General features: G+C 41.2%; 1 protein-coding gene across 2 annotated transcripts in view; it reads left to right on the top strand.

The window, feature by feature from the left end:
- Positions 1-16,376, top strand: part of LOC115799167 (collagen alpha-1(XXVIII) chain-like) — a 45,668-nt gene that overhangs the window by 18,875 nt on the left and 10,417 nt on the right. For both annotated transcript variants that reach the window (XM_030756197.1, XM_030756190.1), the window contains exons 15-26: positions 3,344-3,412; positions 4,334-4,402; positions 5,042-5,110; positions 6,518-6,586; positions 6,688-6,759; positions 7,874-7,942; positions 8,043-8,114; positions 8,233-8,301; positions 8,999-9,067; positions 9,572-9,640; positions 10,247-10,315; positions 10,582-10,650. In XM_030756197.1, coding sequence (XP_030612057.1) covers positions 3,344-3,412; positions 4,334-4,402; positions 5,042-5,110; positions 6,518-6,586; positions 6,688-6,759; positions 7,874-7,942; positions 8,043-8,114; positions 8,233-8,301; positions 8,999-9,067; positions 9,572-9,640; positions 10,247-10,315; positions 10,582-10,650 — 834 coding nt within the window. The remainder of the gene's footprint in view (positions 1-3,343; positions 3,413-4,333; positions 4,403-5,041; positions 5,111-6,517; positions 6,587-6,687; positions 6,760-7,873; positions 7,943-8,042; positions 8,115-8,232; positions 8,302-8,998; positions 9,068-9,571; positions 9,641-10,246; positions 10,316-10,581; positions 10,651-16,376) is intronic.

The following is a 16,376-nucleotide window of genomic DNA, read 5'->3' as shown; positions in this document are numbered from 1 at the left end:
TGCTAAAAGACTCAGAGAACATCACAGGAAGCAGAATTCAGGTGAAGTTCTGAGTTTTTCTACTCATCTAATTTATCACTTGGCGACTTTCTTTGGTGATGGTAACAGCTAGTTTTTCACCCCTTAACAGGAGAAGGTGTATCCCCCACTGCTCAAGACTGGCCTCGGGGGGTGCATTTTGCTCACTTTTTTTTTTTTTTTTTTTTTAAATGGCGCTCTTGCTCTAAAGCAGCATTCTTCACATGACGTGTCTCGACACGCTCCAGATTCACAGGAGCGCCGTGGCTCTTTCCACATCATTAGCACCTCAGCTTGTGAGGGATCAAAGAGTTATGACAGTAAATCTTTACTTCTTGAAGCCAACATGCAAGTGCAGCGTCACCGTGTTAATCAGTGTACTCCTCTGTGCGACACTGTGTTTCTGTTGTCTTTGGATGTCCCTGGAAGAAAGAGAAATATTTCCTCAAGGGAAATCTTACTTCTCTGCAGTCTATAAAGTGCAGGACATTATGCAGCATTTTTTTCATTATACTGACTGTCAGCCTGTATTACTGGTCTAATCCCTCACTGGATTTCTAGTCCTGCTTTTTCTCTTTTTGTAATACTTAGATCTCCTCTAGGCACCTTTTAAAAGCCATGTAATCTCCCAGTATTCATATGTAGTATGGCTACTTCTATTTTCCATGGAAGAAACAGAAACTATCAGTGGGCAAGTTTGGATGTTTCAGGCCAGCTACTGCTGGCCCAGTTACACAGTCTGACTAACTAATATAAATGGATGGATGGATGGATGGATGGATGGATGGATGGATGGATGGATGGATGGATGGATGGATGGATGGGTGGGTGGATGGATGAATGGATGGATGGGTGGATGGATGGATGGATGGATGGATGGATGGATGGATGGGTGGGTGGATGGATGGATGGATGGATGGGTGGGTGGATGGATGGATGGATGGATGGATGGATGGTGTATTACTTAAAAGTTTAAACTAGTGTTTAAGACCAAAAACTCATTAGTATATTTTTTACTGAGGCCATAATTAAAAAGAGAACTGTGGTATACTCTGAAGGAGAACACTTGGGGGAAAAACCTCCCATATTGAATTAATTTAATAGATGCCACATCTATCTTTTACCTACAGTTCAGGTCATGTCAGATAGATTTTCATTGGTAAGGGTGAGGATGACTCCCATCAAATTATTATTATTATTGGTGGGATCAATAAAGTATCTATCTATCTATCTATCTATCTATCTATCTATCTATCTATCTATCTATCTATCTATCTATCTATCTATCTATCTATCTATATATCTATCTATCTATCTATCTATCTATCTATCTATCTATCTATCTATCTATCTATCTATCTATCTATCTATCTATCTATCTATCTATCTAATCAGAATCCTTTGTCTTTATTAGCAGACCTGTGACAATGTGAGAACAAACAAACTAAACTATAAGGCAGAAAAGGTGTTGCTCAGTTCAGTGCACTTATGGTTGTATTTGGTCAAAGTTAATTAGCTTATGTTGCCGACTATAATGACAAAAGCTCGTTCACTGTGCTAAGTTAGGATATTCCATCATTCTGTACTTGTGTCAAAATAACATAGTGTAACAGCTGTGTATCATATTCTTGCTTTAATAGAAGACAAGCTGATTCTAAGCACGTGTGTTTGCACATGTGAAGGATAAGTTCACGTGTCACATAAAACTTTTATTCAACAAACTGCAAAAGATTCGCTTTCATCTCAACAGGTGAAGATTGATAAGCTGAGCTCATTCTAATAATACGGGCCTGGTATCTGTGCAGTCTGAACTCAAAATTTGTAATGACAGGAAATATAATTATCAGAAACTTATATTAAGTTTTATTTAGAGATGAGTGGCATCAGAAAGTTACCATCGCTGAAAAGGAGTCTGCCTCTCCGGTATTACTGACTGATTTTAAATAAATGAAAGAATAATTCATGAAAAAGGAAAAAAATAAGTGATTTGTAACCAGAGTTTTAAGTCATAAACTTCACAAACACAATAACGACAAACTCACAGACAAGTGCAAATAAATACTCAAAAATATTTAAATGTGGACGGCTGTAAATATTTGTTTATTTTGAATACAGTCTCATTTGTTTATCAGTACATTTACATGTACATATATATTTGCACATTAAGATGTATGTATATCTTTTTTTTTTACATTTATACTAATGTACAGAAGATCATCAAACAAAATAATTAATTTATTGATGTAGTTATCATGCAGAATTAATCCTTTCCTCCATATTCCTTACTTTGTGGGTGATTTTTTTTAATATAAATCGCTTCTTTTACTTTTTCATTGATTTTTTTCCTCTTTTGTTATTCTGAAGATTCAGAATAAATCATTCTAATCTCTTAATAACAAAGATAATATGTTCCAGCTTTAAATATAAAGGTAAAGGACTGTGGGAGTCCTCCAACAATCCAAAGACTTGTATGTTAGATTAAATTGGCTATGGCTGTGAAATCAATAAACAATAAAGTACTGTATGATTAATGTGACTTGTAGTTAAGTACTTTGAGTAGTCAGTAAGACTAGAAAAGGGGTTATATACATATGAGTCCGTTACATTGACTTTTTTTTTCTGTTAAGTATTCCAAGAGATGCTGGCACATGCATTTGCATACAGTTTGTGGGGAAGTATGTATTTGGATATTAGGCCAGACATACTGGACTGACCTTCCCCATTAATCACTCACATACCCCCCCCCCCCCCCCCCACCCCCACCCCCTCCACCCCCACCCCCGCACAGGAAGGATAAAAATGCTCTAATAAGAAACTGGGAAGGCTGTAGTGTAAAAGCCAAACACCTAAGAGGAAGTGACCAACAGGAAGAAACACTTTGGGATAAAGACGTCTTTGAAGTCAGATTAGAACCTTGAAATAATTCACTATCACTGAAAAGCAATGGGTGGGGGGAGGAGGGGTCCACAGGCCAGTGTATTCTTAGTCAGGACCCAAGCCTGGACAAACTGGAGCATTGTGTCAGGACGGGCATCAAACATGCGGATCCATCTGCTGTGGCGACACTTTGGGGAGCAGCTGAAAGTGTTCGCCTGAAAGATGATCATTAGTTAAACTAAAACTCCTGTTTGGCTTCAAAGTTGTGTAACCTTTTGCACTGTGTAAGTTCTTTGGAAAATAATATCTGCATTTAAAATAATATTTTACCTTATTCGGACTTATCCATTTAAAAATTTTTTTTTGCTCTTTTTTTGCCATTATGTTCACACATCTTATTAATCTTTCAAGAGTCAAATTGGAATAACTTCTCTGTGTGTCTTGACAGGGAGAACGAGGCTTGGAGGGGCCGCGGGGGCCTAGAGGACAACCGGGCGCCGGAATCAAAGGAAACAAGGTAGAGTTCAGAGAGGCTGTAAGTAAGGCGCCTTGGTGAAAAGCCTTCACGCAGGCATGAAGAGAAAGCCGGAGTCCTGTTGCGAAGAAGGCCAAGAGTTGGCAGAACCGTGGATGAATGCGTTCAGCGTGGTGTTATGTACGAGGTCACAGTCTACAGATGATGAATCAAGCTCAAAGCATGGATAGTGTAGGAGGAGTGCAGTTTCATGGTTTGTGTTGATGAATGTCGAAAAGTTAGTCTGCAGTCGGGTACAGTCAGACATAGACATAAAGGTAAGGTTTGTCTTTCAGGATGTGTTTGCAGAGCTTCGCAGCCATCTGGCAGGATTTTAACTCACAGACTTTGAGAAATGACAACGAAAGGCTGAGATGATTTTAAAAAGATATGTAATTCATCCTGTGTCATTGAAAAATCATTCCCAAGAGAAAAAAACAAAAAAGCATCCTTTCTGTTTGTTTTGTTTTTTGGTCAACATAAATCTTTCCATGGGTCATCTTGACATTGATCTTGCCGAGTTTTACTTTGGCCTTTGCAGCGAAGCTTGTCGGAGGTCGTTGCAATGTTTTCACGCAGTCACGACAAACAGCGCCCGGAGGGTTTGCTGGGTTAACACCATATGTTTGTGATGTAAAGACATCATGTGACAGATAAAAGGAACTGAAGTAAAAGAAGCACATGTCATCGTGTCTGGCCTGTATCTTTTAATTCACTAAAATACTTCTGCAGTGCTGCAGAACTGTACACAGTCATCGCTGAGCCAAAGATAATGCACAGCTTCCAGGCAAAGAATTTATTTTACAGCTGGGTGTTTTCCACATATAATAAATCACATAAGGATTTGAATGTGAAGCACTGTCAATCTGTCAACATTTACATGCTGTTATCATCGTTAACTCGCATTGTTATCTAAACCTGTAGGGGGATTTTGGCCCACCAGGTCTTCCCGGGCCCGTCGGTCTCCCAGGAGTGGGCATACAGGGTGAGAAGGCAAGTATTGGGCTCATAACATAACTTCCACTCTGGCACGTTAACATATTTTTAAAATGTTTTTGTAAACCCAGTGATCTTCTATTAGGGAGTGTACAAAAGTTATTTGACTTGGGAGGAGGGCTTGTATTGAATGCTTTTTATTGTTGTTTTGATTTCTACTGTTACCAGCCAACTCTTGACTTGCTAAAGTAACATAATAGTCACAAGGCTTGCACTGAAAGTAAATTAAAGCTTATAGAACTGCGTTATGGTCAACACCACCTTTTCCGGTTGGAGAAAAAAAAATATTGGCATATGTTAGATATGTTAGAAGCGGACAGTTTATCAATGATAGTCTTGTTTTAGTGGGTATACTAACATGCTGAACTGAGACGATGGCTGCAGTAAACAATAATTCTGGTAATAACTTCATATTAGCAGGTTTAATGTTGAACTGTCTTTTATTCATTTTATTCTTATACAAGCATGTATTGCACAAAATAGATGAACTCATTTACATTTTGTGTGAGAAGTAAAGTTAGTCTCCTTCTGCTGTCCCAGAAAAATTCTAATTACTCTTCCTTCAGCAGAAACACTCCTTGTTTCCAGATTCCATTCAGGCTTTCTTTTAATTATTGTATTTATACATCATTGCAGGGCATAGAGGGTCCTAGGGGGCCACCAGGGAGCAGAGGTCAACCAGGAGAGGGCATGCCTGGACCCAAGGTTTGTATATATACTCATGATGTTGGTGATAATAACAAACTGATGGTCAGATTTCTATGTGGAGGTCACAGAGCTCATAGTTAGAGCGGGATCACATGACTCTGAAACATCACGTAGTTACTGTGTGTCTGCTCTTGCCAATGGTTTGTGTTTTTGCCCTGTTTGTTGTTTGCGGTCTCTCTAGGCTCCTCTTTTCTCTCTTGTCTCTCCCCCTAATTGGTGGTGGCAGATGGCTGCTCCTGCCTGTGCCTGTTATGAGCTGCAGGATGTGCAGATTGGATGTTGAGCAGGACTCAAATGCAGACACGTGCATGCAGGCAAAGCTAACAGAAAGCAAACCATTTATTTGGCTGATGATAAGCACAAAAGTAGCAATAATCCAAAAGGTGGAACTTAACTCTGAAAGGGGGAAACTGAAAACTATAATTCACTGGGATTAGTAGGAGAAACAAACTCGGGCCGGGAAACTCTGAGGGCAAAGAAAACAGGTGCTCTGATACAGGACCGGGGGGAGACAGTGACAATATGTACACAGGATAATTAGGGGAAGGGGAGACAGCTGGGGAACAAAGGTGAACAGAATCACAGCAGCCGATGAGACACAGGAAGCAAAAATAAAAGCAAAACACAAAGAACATCGTCCTCAAAATAAAGCAGGAAGTACAAAACTAAACAGGGGAGAACACAGACACTCGATACAGGAGACGTGGCACAGGAGGAAGGAACACTGAAGGAGGAATTCAACTCGAAAGCATCTTGGAACTGAGAACAGAGCTAAATATACTAAAAGGAAACATACAACAAATAATATAAACATTAAACAAACCTGGAACCTCACAGAACTTTTAAATGAACAAAAACAGAAAGTCCAAAAAACTGATATGCTGGACCAAATGATCCAATACCAGGACAGTGCCTGGTTTTCCTGGAGGTCGCTTCCTGTTAAAAGGGAATTTTCCCTTCCCATTCTCACCAAGTGCTTGCTTATAGGGAATTAAACCAAACTAAATTGAACTACAAAGTGATACGCACTCTTCTATGGAAAATAGGTGTGGTATAATGACTGGGAATGACGACGATCTCCTGCAATTGGAGTGATAAATTCACATAGCTTGTCAACTCTACCACTGGATGAGGATAATAAATAAAGCTTTATTGTGTACAAAATTAAACAGGTATAGTGCTTCATTTATTTTGCAGTGTTATATAAATTTCCATTGCAAGTAAATCTAATGTCTCACCATTATAAATGCTGGTGTGACCAGGCCTTTATCCTGTATAAAAGTTCCAGCAGGTGTATTTTCTTAAAAAGTGTGTGGCTCTTTGGTAATAGTCTGGTTAGCACATTTTAACAACATTGGTGTAAGACCGTTAGTTGCTACATGAAACTGATGTTTCTTAACACAGGGAGACCAAGGGTTGCCAGGCGAGGTTGGCGCTCCAGGGGAAAGAGGGACTGGTGACCCTGGAGCTAAGGTGAGTTGCAACCAACATAAGCAGCAGTTATCAGTTTACAGTATTTACAGTATTATACATTCACTCCATGAACTCATAGTGATCCACCAATCTGTCCTCAGGGTGAACCAGGATCATCAGGAATGCCAGGTTTGCCAGGGCTTCCAGGGGAGGATGGAGCCCCGGGACAGAAGGTAGTTTGAAGGTGTTTTTTCCTCCATTATTATTTCTCTATAAGTAACTAAAAGCTGCTTTAGTGTACAGTACTGTTAAAAAGTATTTTCCCCCTTCATTGTTTCTTAATCTGTTGCATGTTTGTCACACGTTTCAGATAATCAAACAAATTTTAATATTAGACAAAAATAACCTGAGTAAACAAAGTACAAAAAGTAACGACTCATCCAGGAGGTCACAAAAGAACCCAGAACAGCATCTAAAGAACTGCACTTGCCTCAGTTAAGGTGAACAATAAGAAACACACCGGGCAAAAATGGCCTCCATGAGAGAGTTCCAAGGCAAATACTACAGCTGACCAAAAAAAACCTACAAAGGCTCGCCTCACATTTGCCAAAAAAACAGCTTGATGATCCTCAAGACTTTTGGGAAAACATTCAGTCGTTTCATAAAAAGAACGTCATAGCGGCAGTCAAACATGGAGTGGTAGTGTGATGGTCTGAGGGTTCTTTGCTGCTTCGTGACTTGGACAACTTGGCCTAATTGATGGAACCATGAATTCCGCTCTCTACCAGAAAATCCTGAAGATGAATGTGTGGCCATCAGTTTACACCCTAAAGCTCAAGCACACTTGAGTTTATGCAGCAGGACAATGATCAGAAACACACCAGCACATCCACCTCTGAATGGCTCAAAACCAACAAAATGAAGGTTTTGGAGTGGCCGAGTCAAAGTCTGCATTTAAATTCAGTTGAGATTCTTTGGCGTGACCTTAAACAGGCTGTTCATGCTTGTAAACCCTCCAATGTGCCTGAATTAAAACAATTCTGCAAAGACGAGTGGGACAACATTCCTCCAAAGCAATGTGAAGGACTCATTGCCAGTTATTACAAACACTTTGCAGTATTTTTCACATACTTGAACCAGGTAGGTTTGGATGACTTTTTTCCCTTAATAAATGAAATCATCATTTAAGAACTGCATTTTGAATTTGCTTGGGTTATCTTTGTCTAATATTAAAAATTGTTTGATGATCTGAAACATGTAAGTGTGACAAATGTGCAAAAAAGAGAAAGAAATCAGGAAGGGGACAGATATTTTTTCACAGCACTGTGTGTATGTGTGTGTCTTTAGGGTGAGCCTGGAACTACTGGCATAAGGGGGCCAGATGGGGCTCCTGGAATTGGCACCCAGGGTGAAAAGGTAAAAAAAATTAAAATGACTTCTTCACTTTTTCTGCGAGTCTTGCAGTTAGCCTTTGGTCAGTCATGTACAATACAATCTTCCTAATGTGACCTTTAAGGGTGACCAAGGCCAAAGAGGAATCAGGGGCTTGACTGGTCCACCAGGCATTGCTGGACCCTCAGGACCAAAGGTGAGCATTCGTTAGGAAATCATTAGCATATCTATAATTTAACTGGAGAAGAATAATGAGAAAATATCCACTAAGAGTTAATGGTCTTAACCACTTGGCATGCATTAAACCTTCTCAGGGAGAACCAGGGGCGCAAGGCAGGGTGGGTTTGCCTGGTCCTCCTGGACGCTTCATCACTGGACCCAAGGTAACAGTTTTAATATCTAATGAACTGTCATTATAAGACTGCAGAGACTCACCACACATCTTCATAACGCCTTTTATTAGCTATGTTCAGTTGCTCCGAGTATTGTTAAAGATTTTATCTTCATATTATTTTGTAGAAAGAAGCATTAGTTCTCCTGAAACAGTCTTTAGATTGTGTTTTGTTTTGTTTTTTTTTCTGAAATATGTGATTTTTGCCTCATGTAGCACAATGTTAAAATGCTCCACAAGTAAATGCCTGCATTCAGGTGCATGTAAACATAAGTCAAAAATAAATATATATATATAAAAAAAAAATATATATATATATATATATATATATATATATATATATATATATATCTTTAATTACATTTTAATAACTGTTTTTATAGGCTCATAAAAGATGAACATAGTCAATATGATGTCACTGACATGATCTTCAAAATTAAAACAAAGAAGCTTGAAATATTTGCTTTACATGCAATGAATATGGAATGTGTAAAGGTTTTTTAAATTAAATAATAAATTATAACCTTTTTCAAATTCAAAATTTTTTTTGACATGCACTAGTGTGTGTAAACACAAACATACACACCTTAAATCCACATAGAATAATCTGAAGTATAAAGTGACATTTGGCCATTGCTTCATACAGTCTTGTGTACTGAGGGCACTGCTGTTATAAAAATGTGTTCTAGGGCGATCCCGGCCCAAACGGTCCTCCTGGCCCAGTTGGGGAGACTGGCTATGGACTTCCTGGTCCTAAGGTAACACTGATTCTTCTTAGATTAAAAAATATATTACTTTTCTTTTTGGGTGCCTGCCTGTAGAAACAAACATGAGTCAGATTTTTCAGTAAACAATGCAAGCATGTGGTGCTGAGCAGTTCCAAGTCTGAAAAAAAATATTAATCAAACAGGTAGTGAGTAATGAGAGACAGATCAGGAAACACATGTCTGTGCTTTCATCATTAAGGCCATTTACAGTCCATCTACGAAGAACAGAGAAGATGTCAAAAGTTAAGATGGGAAGCACAACTGTACATCCTGTCGTGCTTTCCCTGTTCCAACTTTTGCTGAAAATCTGAGCTAATAAAATGCTACAACATGTTTTTGTGTTTTGCTCAGTACTTACAAGAAAGAGCCGTGCAAAAAGAAAGCATGTGTGTCCATTTATGTCCACATTCCACTTGTTTGCTCTGAAAGTCTGTAAATCTCTTTGTATCCTTTGTAGGAATGAATTATTGACTCACATGTATCTGCCTCCTGTAGGGTGACCGAGGAGACCCAGGCCCTCCAGGTCCATTTGGTCCCAAAGGAGACGGCTATCCTGGCCCCATGGTGAGGAGCTGATTTAGACAATGACATGTGTCCCCTCATAAATCTGTAGAGATATACCTTTCATCTGCACACTATATCTAGTCCTCCATCCATCTAGCTTTTGCCTTTCTTATTCTGCTGCTCAGTTCCAACCATCTATCAGTCAGTGAGACATTTATTACCAAACGTTACAGTAGGTGGCCCTTACAGATCTCCTCAGTATGTTTCCTTTAAATTAAACCAGGGGGTAGATGCAATGAAAAGATTTACATTGAGGGTAGTAGGAGTAAATGTGGTGACTTAAAAAATTTTAGGAAATATGCCTTACTATATCTTACTTGCTTATTGAGGGTTAGATATGAAGATTGATATCATTTTCACAAGTGTACCCTATGTTAATAAGATGCTTAGTTTAGCCCAGCATAAAGACAGGAAGCAGCTAAGCTAGTGCTGTCCAAAGGTAACAAAATCCCCCTGTAGTGCTCCTTAATGTCACACGTTTACACATTGTGTTTTATTGCATTATGTAGACAGTTTCTTTTCCAAGTCCAAAAGGTTTGGAGAGTAAAACGTTAATTTTCTCTTCCTCTCTGGAACTCTGTACCCGATTTTGCTGTTTTTTTTTAGGGTCCTCCTGGCCTGCCTGGACTTCCCGGAGAACCTGGGCCCGAAGGAGTGGGTATTCCCGGACCAAAGGTGAGAATGCGGATGTGTAAGATAAAACTTTCAGGAGTGCAAATCCTTTCATGAATCAAATCCCAGTGAGAATAATTTCCCGGCTGTGTTGAAATCCGCACTAAAGAGAAGTGAAATGATCTCACCACTGAAAGATTTGGTCACGTGTTTGAGGAAGCTAATTAAGGGAGACAAGATTTTAGTCAGTGCACGAGTTCATTTGTTTGGCGGATCGTAAATTGCTGTACTCTAAGCGTCCATCTATCTTTGTGTTTCCATCTCTGCAGGGAGATATTGGATTTCGAGGGTTGCCTGGTTTACCAGGGCCTCCAGGTGAAGGTCTCCAAGGACCGCCGGTAAATTTAAAACCTTTACATTTTTCAGATCTTTGACCACTTCAGACCAAACAAACTCCCGTTTAGATTTTCCAACTGTTTTGTTAATCACAAAAATGATTAATTTTGCTTCTTTTAATACAAACGTAAGTCAAGGGCAACATCCTAATGCGTTTTCTTATGAGGGGAGTAATTTTTTTATGATTTAATTCTCATGTCATGTGATGGGTGTGACGGAGTTATATTATTCTCCGAAGAATTACAGATTAAAAAAAACAATCTTGTGTGCAAACATGCCCACCACAGGGGCGCCAGTTCATTTGTTCGGGGTATTTATCATGATATTTCCAACAGCACGCTGACACATGGGTGCAGGGTGTAAATCTCCACAGACATATGTGTCTGATGAGAAACACTTGGCCTAACAGGCCTCACTGAAGCAACACCCAGAACCCCCTACGTCTTCACATATTACATCCAGATTCCCCACAGGCTTCAGGCCAGTGTCTCTGCAGGTCCGAGCGCTGTCATACTTATGCAGCAGTAGGCAAGTTTTAATTGAGGACTCAAATAATTGGATCACACTGACACATGTCAGCTGTTATCTGTGCTGAGAAAATGATGATGTCAGACATTCATGACTCAGTTTTATACATCACTGGTAACCTTGAAATCGCTGCTTTTTAACAGGAAACTATAGTGTGTTTCAGACTCATAGTAGATTTGGTCAAAGTTAAATTATTTATTACACATGATATATAGATGCTTTTCCACCTTATTACCTTTTCTCACATTATGAAGCCAAACCACACAGGAAATCTATTACAGCAAAATCTTTTTTTTTTTTTTTACTTGAGTGGGTCATGACACCAGATAATTTCTTGGATTAAGCTGTTGTGAGAACTGGTGGCAGTCAGAGGCTGTGTTTAAGTACAGGAGTGCACAGATGGTATGCATGTGCAAAGCTGAGTTGTGGCGCATTTCTAAGACTGTGTAACCACAGTGGTGAGTTTACACCATTGCCAACTATTGACTATTTGATCAAATGTTAGTATGACTTTATGAATGGATGTCAGTGTTATCGGTTTCTCCAGCGTCATCCCAGAGCATCTTCAAACATGTCATCACGTGTCCTTCATGTCCCTGTGGGATAGGTGCCCTCTTTCCCTCACTTATTCTCTGTCTGAAGGTGAATCCCTTAGCCATAGATGAGCTAAATGCCTATACACATTATAAAAACAAAAAAATTGGTTTGAGTTCTCTTGACACGTTCCTGCAAATGCTTCACTATAAACTGTACTTATCAGACAGAAGGAGTAAGAAAAGGCCAGTTATCAGCTGAGGTAAACAAGATGAGAAATCAGTAATTTTATGCTTATATTTCATTGTTTTAGCCATTCCCCAAAAAATGGAAGGATATTTTGCAGCCTTTGAAGCTTTAATATTCAACACACAGACAAGAGAAAATAAAAGACTGAATTCTCTTTGCTGTTTGATGATAATTGGCAGCTGGAGGTGACTTTTAAGGTGGAATATTTTCTGGCATAATATGTGAGTTGACGTGAATCAATCTTTACACCTTAAATGTTAGTATTTCAGCTTTAACTATTCACTTTGTCATCCATCCATCCATCCATCCATCCATCCATCCATCCATCCATCCATTTTCTTCCGCTTATCGTGGGCCGGGTCAGGGGCAACAGCCTAAGCAGAGAAACCCAGACCTCCCTTCCCCCGGCCACCTCCTCCAGCTGTTCAGGGGAACACTGAGGCGTTCCCAGGCCAGCCAAAAGATATAATCTCTCCAGTGTGCCCTGGGTATACCCAGGAGCCATCCTTATTGTAGGGTCTTTACCTTACAATAATAAAATGCCATGAGGTGACTGTTTGTTGTCTTTTGGCGCGATATGAATAAAAGTGAATTGAACTGAATTCTAGCCAGATGCCCAAACCAACTTAACTACTACAATACCCTCTGGAATGACCAAGTTCCTCACCCTGTCTCTAAGGGAGAGGCCATCATTTCCACTGCTTCTATCTGCAATCTTGATCTTTTGGTCACTACTCAAAGCTCGCAACCATAGGTGAGAATAGGGATGTAAATCGACCGGTAAATCAACAGCTCAGCTCTCTCATCTCCACAACATGGTGGGTACAGCGACAACATCACTGCAGCCGTGGCTCCAATCTGTCTGTCAATCGCACACTCCCCTCTTCTCTCATTTGTGAACAAGACCTCGAGAGACTTAAACTCCTCCACTTGAGGCAAAACCTCATCCCTGGGCACTCCACCCTTTTATAGCTGAGGACCATGGCTGGGAACCACTCCGGTGCCGGTTGGAGGCCACCGTCTGATTAAGCCAACAGGACCGCATCATCCAAAAGCAAAAAGCAGAGATGAGATTCTGAGGTCAAGAAGACAGAAGTATACGATTACAAAATCGATCGTCGACGTGCTATCTAGGGTGTCCTGGTGTCAGGTGCATTTATGGACACCCTTATGAACATGATGTTCATTGTGGACAAGCTGTGGCTTGCACAGAAGACCAATAACACAAGACCAATAACAGAACAGATCAGGCAGGCCATTGTTCTCACCACCAGGTTTCACTGTTGTCAGGGAACTTCAACCACATTATACTAAAATTGCAATCCGCTTTTTCTCCACAAAAAGTGACAGAGCATCATTCATGGTGCTTCTAATAGCATTCCACCTATGCTGGCAGTCTCAGAAAGGGAACAGGTATCTGTTGAGGGCCAACAGCATCCCTCTGGTCTAGGTTGAGCCTGTATAATTATGTGAATGGCAGGTGACTGCTGCCTGGACCCTAGCAACCTCAGGGTGCCATTTGTAGTACTGCTGCAACAAATATTTCTTCTTTATCAAATTGAGATGGAGTTTAGTGGGGATGTCATCAAGGGGTGGAATATGATGCTGTATTAGTGTTGTACACCCCAGATCATTATCACCTGTCAAGAATGCATCTCTATATTTCAGAAGTAAATCTTTTACCACCAGTTGTTTCTGGTGACTCAAGTTACATCTAACCACTAATGCTGAGAACACCTCACAGTTCTTTTACCTTGGGCATCCATTTCCTCATCAAACATGATGGAGGAGTTATTGGCTTCCACTACGTGCACTGAACTGGCCTAGTATAACTCGCGGTAACTGGAACGTGAGCTAGCCGAACTTTGAGTCTAACTAGAGCTGGAGACACTAATAAACCTGCAGAAAGATGGTTAACACTGCTATCTGGTTCCAAAAGAAGTGTTAGTAAGTCACATTGTTTACCTTTTGGACCAGTGACTGGGACCTTCACAGTATTCCCAGCAGGCATCTGGATAGGGCGCTCGTAATTTGCAGAGCCCCTCCACACTTGTCTCCATTTCCAAGAGATGGCACTGTTGGAGCGCTTCCCTCCACCTGGGCACAGTCTATGTTAACTGAGGGACTGAAAAAATGTCAGAGCCATTCCATTCATAAAGGTGATGCATGACATTCATAAGAGCTTGATAAAAGAAGACTGCGCTTCTTTAAGTTTATTTTGAAGACATTTCACATCTTATCCAAGAGCCTTCTCAGTTCTAAAACCAAAAGGTGGAAAGTCCCAGGTATTTAAACCCTAGTGGGGGTTGTCCCCTTTAGAAGGTGGACATTGGCCCACTACTGATCATGTGCATCATCACAAGAGCCACGGTATAAAAAAAAAAAAGGCATGGGTCATTACCGCCAGGGGTTTCGGGTGAAGACTGTGCCCCACCCTTTCATGTGACCTATTGAGGTCACTCGAAGTAAAGTCTGAGTGGAGGTTGAGACACCTGATAAGGGATCTCAACACTGCATTGTATGTGACTGATAGCTGGTGTCATAAGCCACCACTTCTGTTCAATGATGATGATCATTCACAGTGGACATAGATAGCCTCTTTTACTCCTTTTTCAAACCATCTGTCTTCCTGGTCGAAAACATGAACATTGGCATCCTCGAAAAAGTGTCCTTTATCCTTTAGGTACACCTGAGATTTGTCCTGTTCAGGTGGCTCTTTTATGTTGGGCCATGTGTTTGTGGAGTGGCTGTTTGGTTTCGCCAGTGTAGAGGTCTGAGCACTCCTCACTGCAAGGCACAGCATACACTATGTTGTTTAGCTTGTGTTTGGGAATTCTGTCCCTAGGATGAAACAGTTTTTGCCTTATGGTGTGGCTGGGTTGGAAGTGCACTGGGATGTCATGCTTGAAGAAGATTCTCCCAAGTTTCTCTGACAAACCTCTAACGCAGGGGATGACAATGTTGTTCTGTTATGCCCTGAGGACTCTCTCTGTCAATTTAGTAATATTTCAGCCAGTGTCTAATAGTGAAGGGACAACAACCCCATTCATAGATATAGATAGATAGATAGATAGATAGTGTTTATTTGTCACATGCACAGTTATACACAGTACAATGCACAGTGAAATGTATTTTGTACCTGCAACCATATATACACACACATATAAATAAGAAGAATAAAAATAAAAAAAAGTAATTCACACTATACACTATACTCTATATACTATACACTATACACACTTTTTAAATTATAATATTTACATTGTGCAATAATGGTCCAGTTAGGGCTCAGAGTTGAGCAGACGGATGGCTTGTGGGTAAAAACTCTTCTTCAACCTTTCAGTCTTAGCCCTCAGGCAGCGGTAACGCCGGCCTGATGGGAGCAGGGAGAAGAGAGAGTGTCCGGGGTGGCTGGGCTGTTTTAGGATCTTCATGGCCCTCAGCCTGCACTGCTTGGTGTAAATGTCCTGCAGGTTGGGGAGGGTGGTTCTGATGGTCCGTTCAGCTGAACGAACCACCCTTTTTAGGGCCATGAAGTCCTGCTTGGTGCAGTTTCCCATCCAGGTGGTGATGCTCCCACGCATGATGCTCTCGATGGTGCAGGTGTAAAAGTTCCTGAGCACCTTGAGTGGGAGCTTGAAGTCTCTCAGCCGCCTGAGGAGGTAGAGACGCTGTCTGGCCTTCTTCACAGTGATGTTTATGTGATGAGTCCAGGACAGGTCCTGTGAGATGGTCACTCCCAGGTATTTGAAAGTGTCCACTCTTTCCACCTCAGCACCACTGATGACAAGTGGATGGTAGTCCCTCTGCTGCTTCCTGCTGAAGTCCACGATCAGTTCCTTTGTTTTGCTGACGTTGAGCAGGAGGTGGTTCTCCTGGCACCAGTTCTCCAGGCGGGAGACCTCTCTCCTGTAGGCTGTCTCCTCATTGTGAGAGATTAGTCCCACAACAGCAGTGTCGTCAGCAAACTTGATGATGACGTTGGACTCTGACGTGGCCTCGCAGTCGTGGGTGTACAGTGAGTACAGCAGAGGGCTGAGCACACAGCCTTGGGGGGATCCAGTGTTGAGGGTGAGGGAGGATGAGGTGAGGTGACCCACTCGTACCACCTGTGGTCTGCTGGTCAGGAAGCTGTGAACCCACCTGCACAGGGATGGGCCCAGGCCCAGGTCCAGCAGCTTAGAGACCAGCCTGGAGGGAACTATGGTGTTGAATGCTGAGCTGTAATCTACAAACAGCACTCTCACATAGTTCCCCTTACCAGTGTCTATGTGTGAAAGGGTCTTGTGGAGGAGGAAGGATATGGGGTCATCTGTGGATCTGTCTGGCCGGTATGCAAACTGTAGTGGGTCGAGGGTGGTGGGCAGTGAGGAGGTGATATCATCACAACTGTCCACTGACCCACTAACTATTTCAA

The sequence above is a fragment of the Archocentrus centrarchus genome, chromosome 2 (assembly GCF_007364275.1).
Source record: "Archocentrus centrarchus isolate MPI-CPG fArcCen1 chromosome 2, fArcCen1, whole genome shotgun sequence".
NCBI classification, from domain to species: domain Eukaryota; kingdom Metazoa; phylum Chordata; class Actinopteri; order Cichliformes; family Cichlidae; genus Archocentrus; species Archocentrus centrarchus.
Note: the sequence above shows the minus strand (reverse complement) of the source record. Positions and strands in the feature narration are given on the sequence as shown.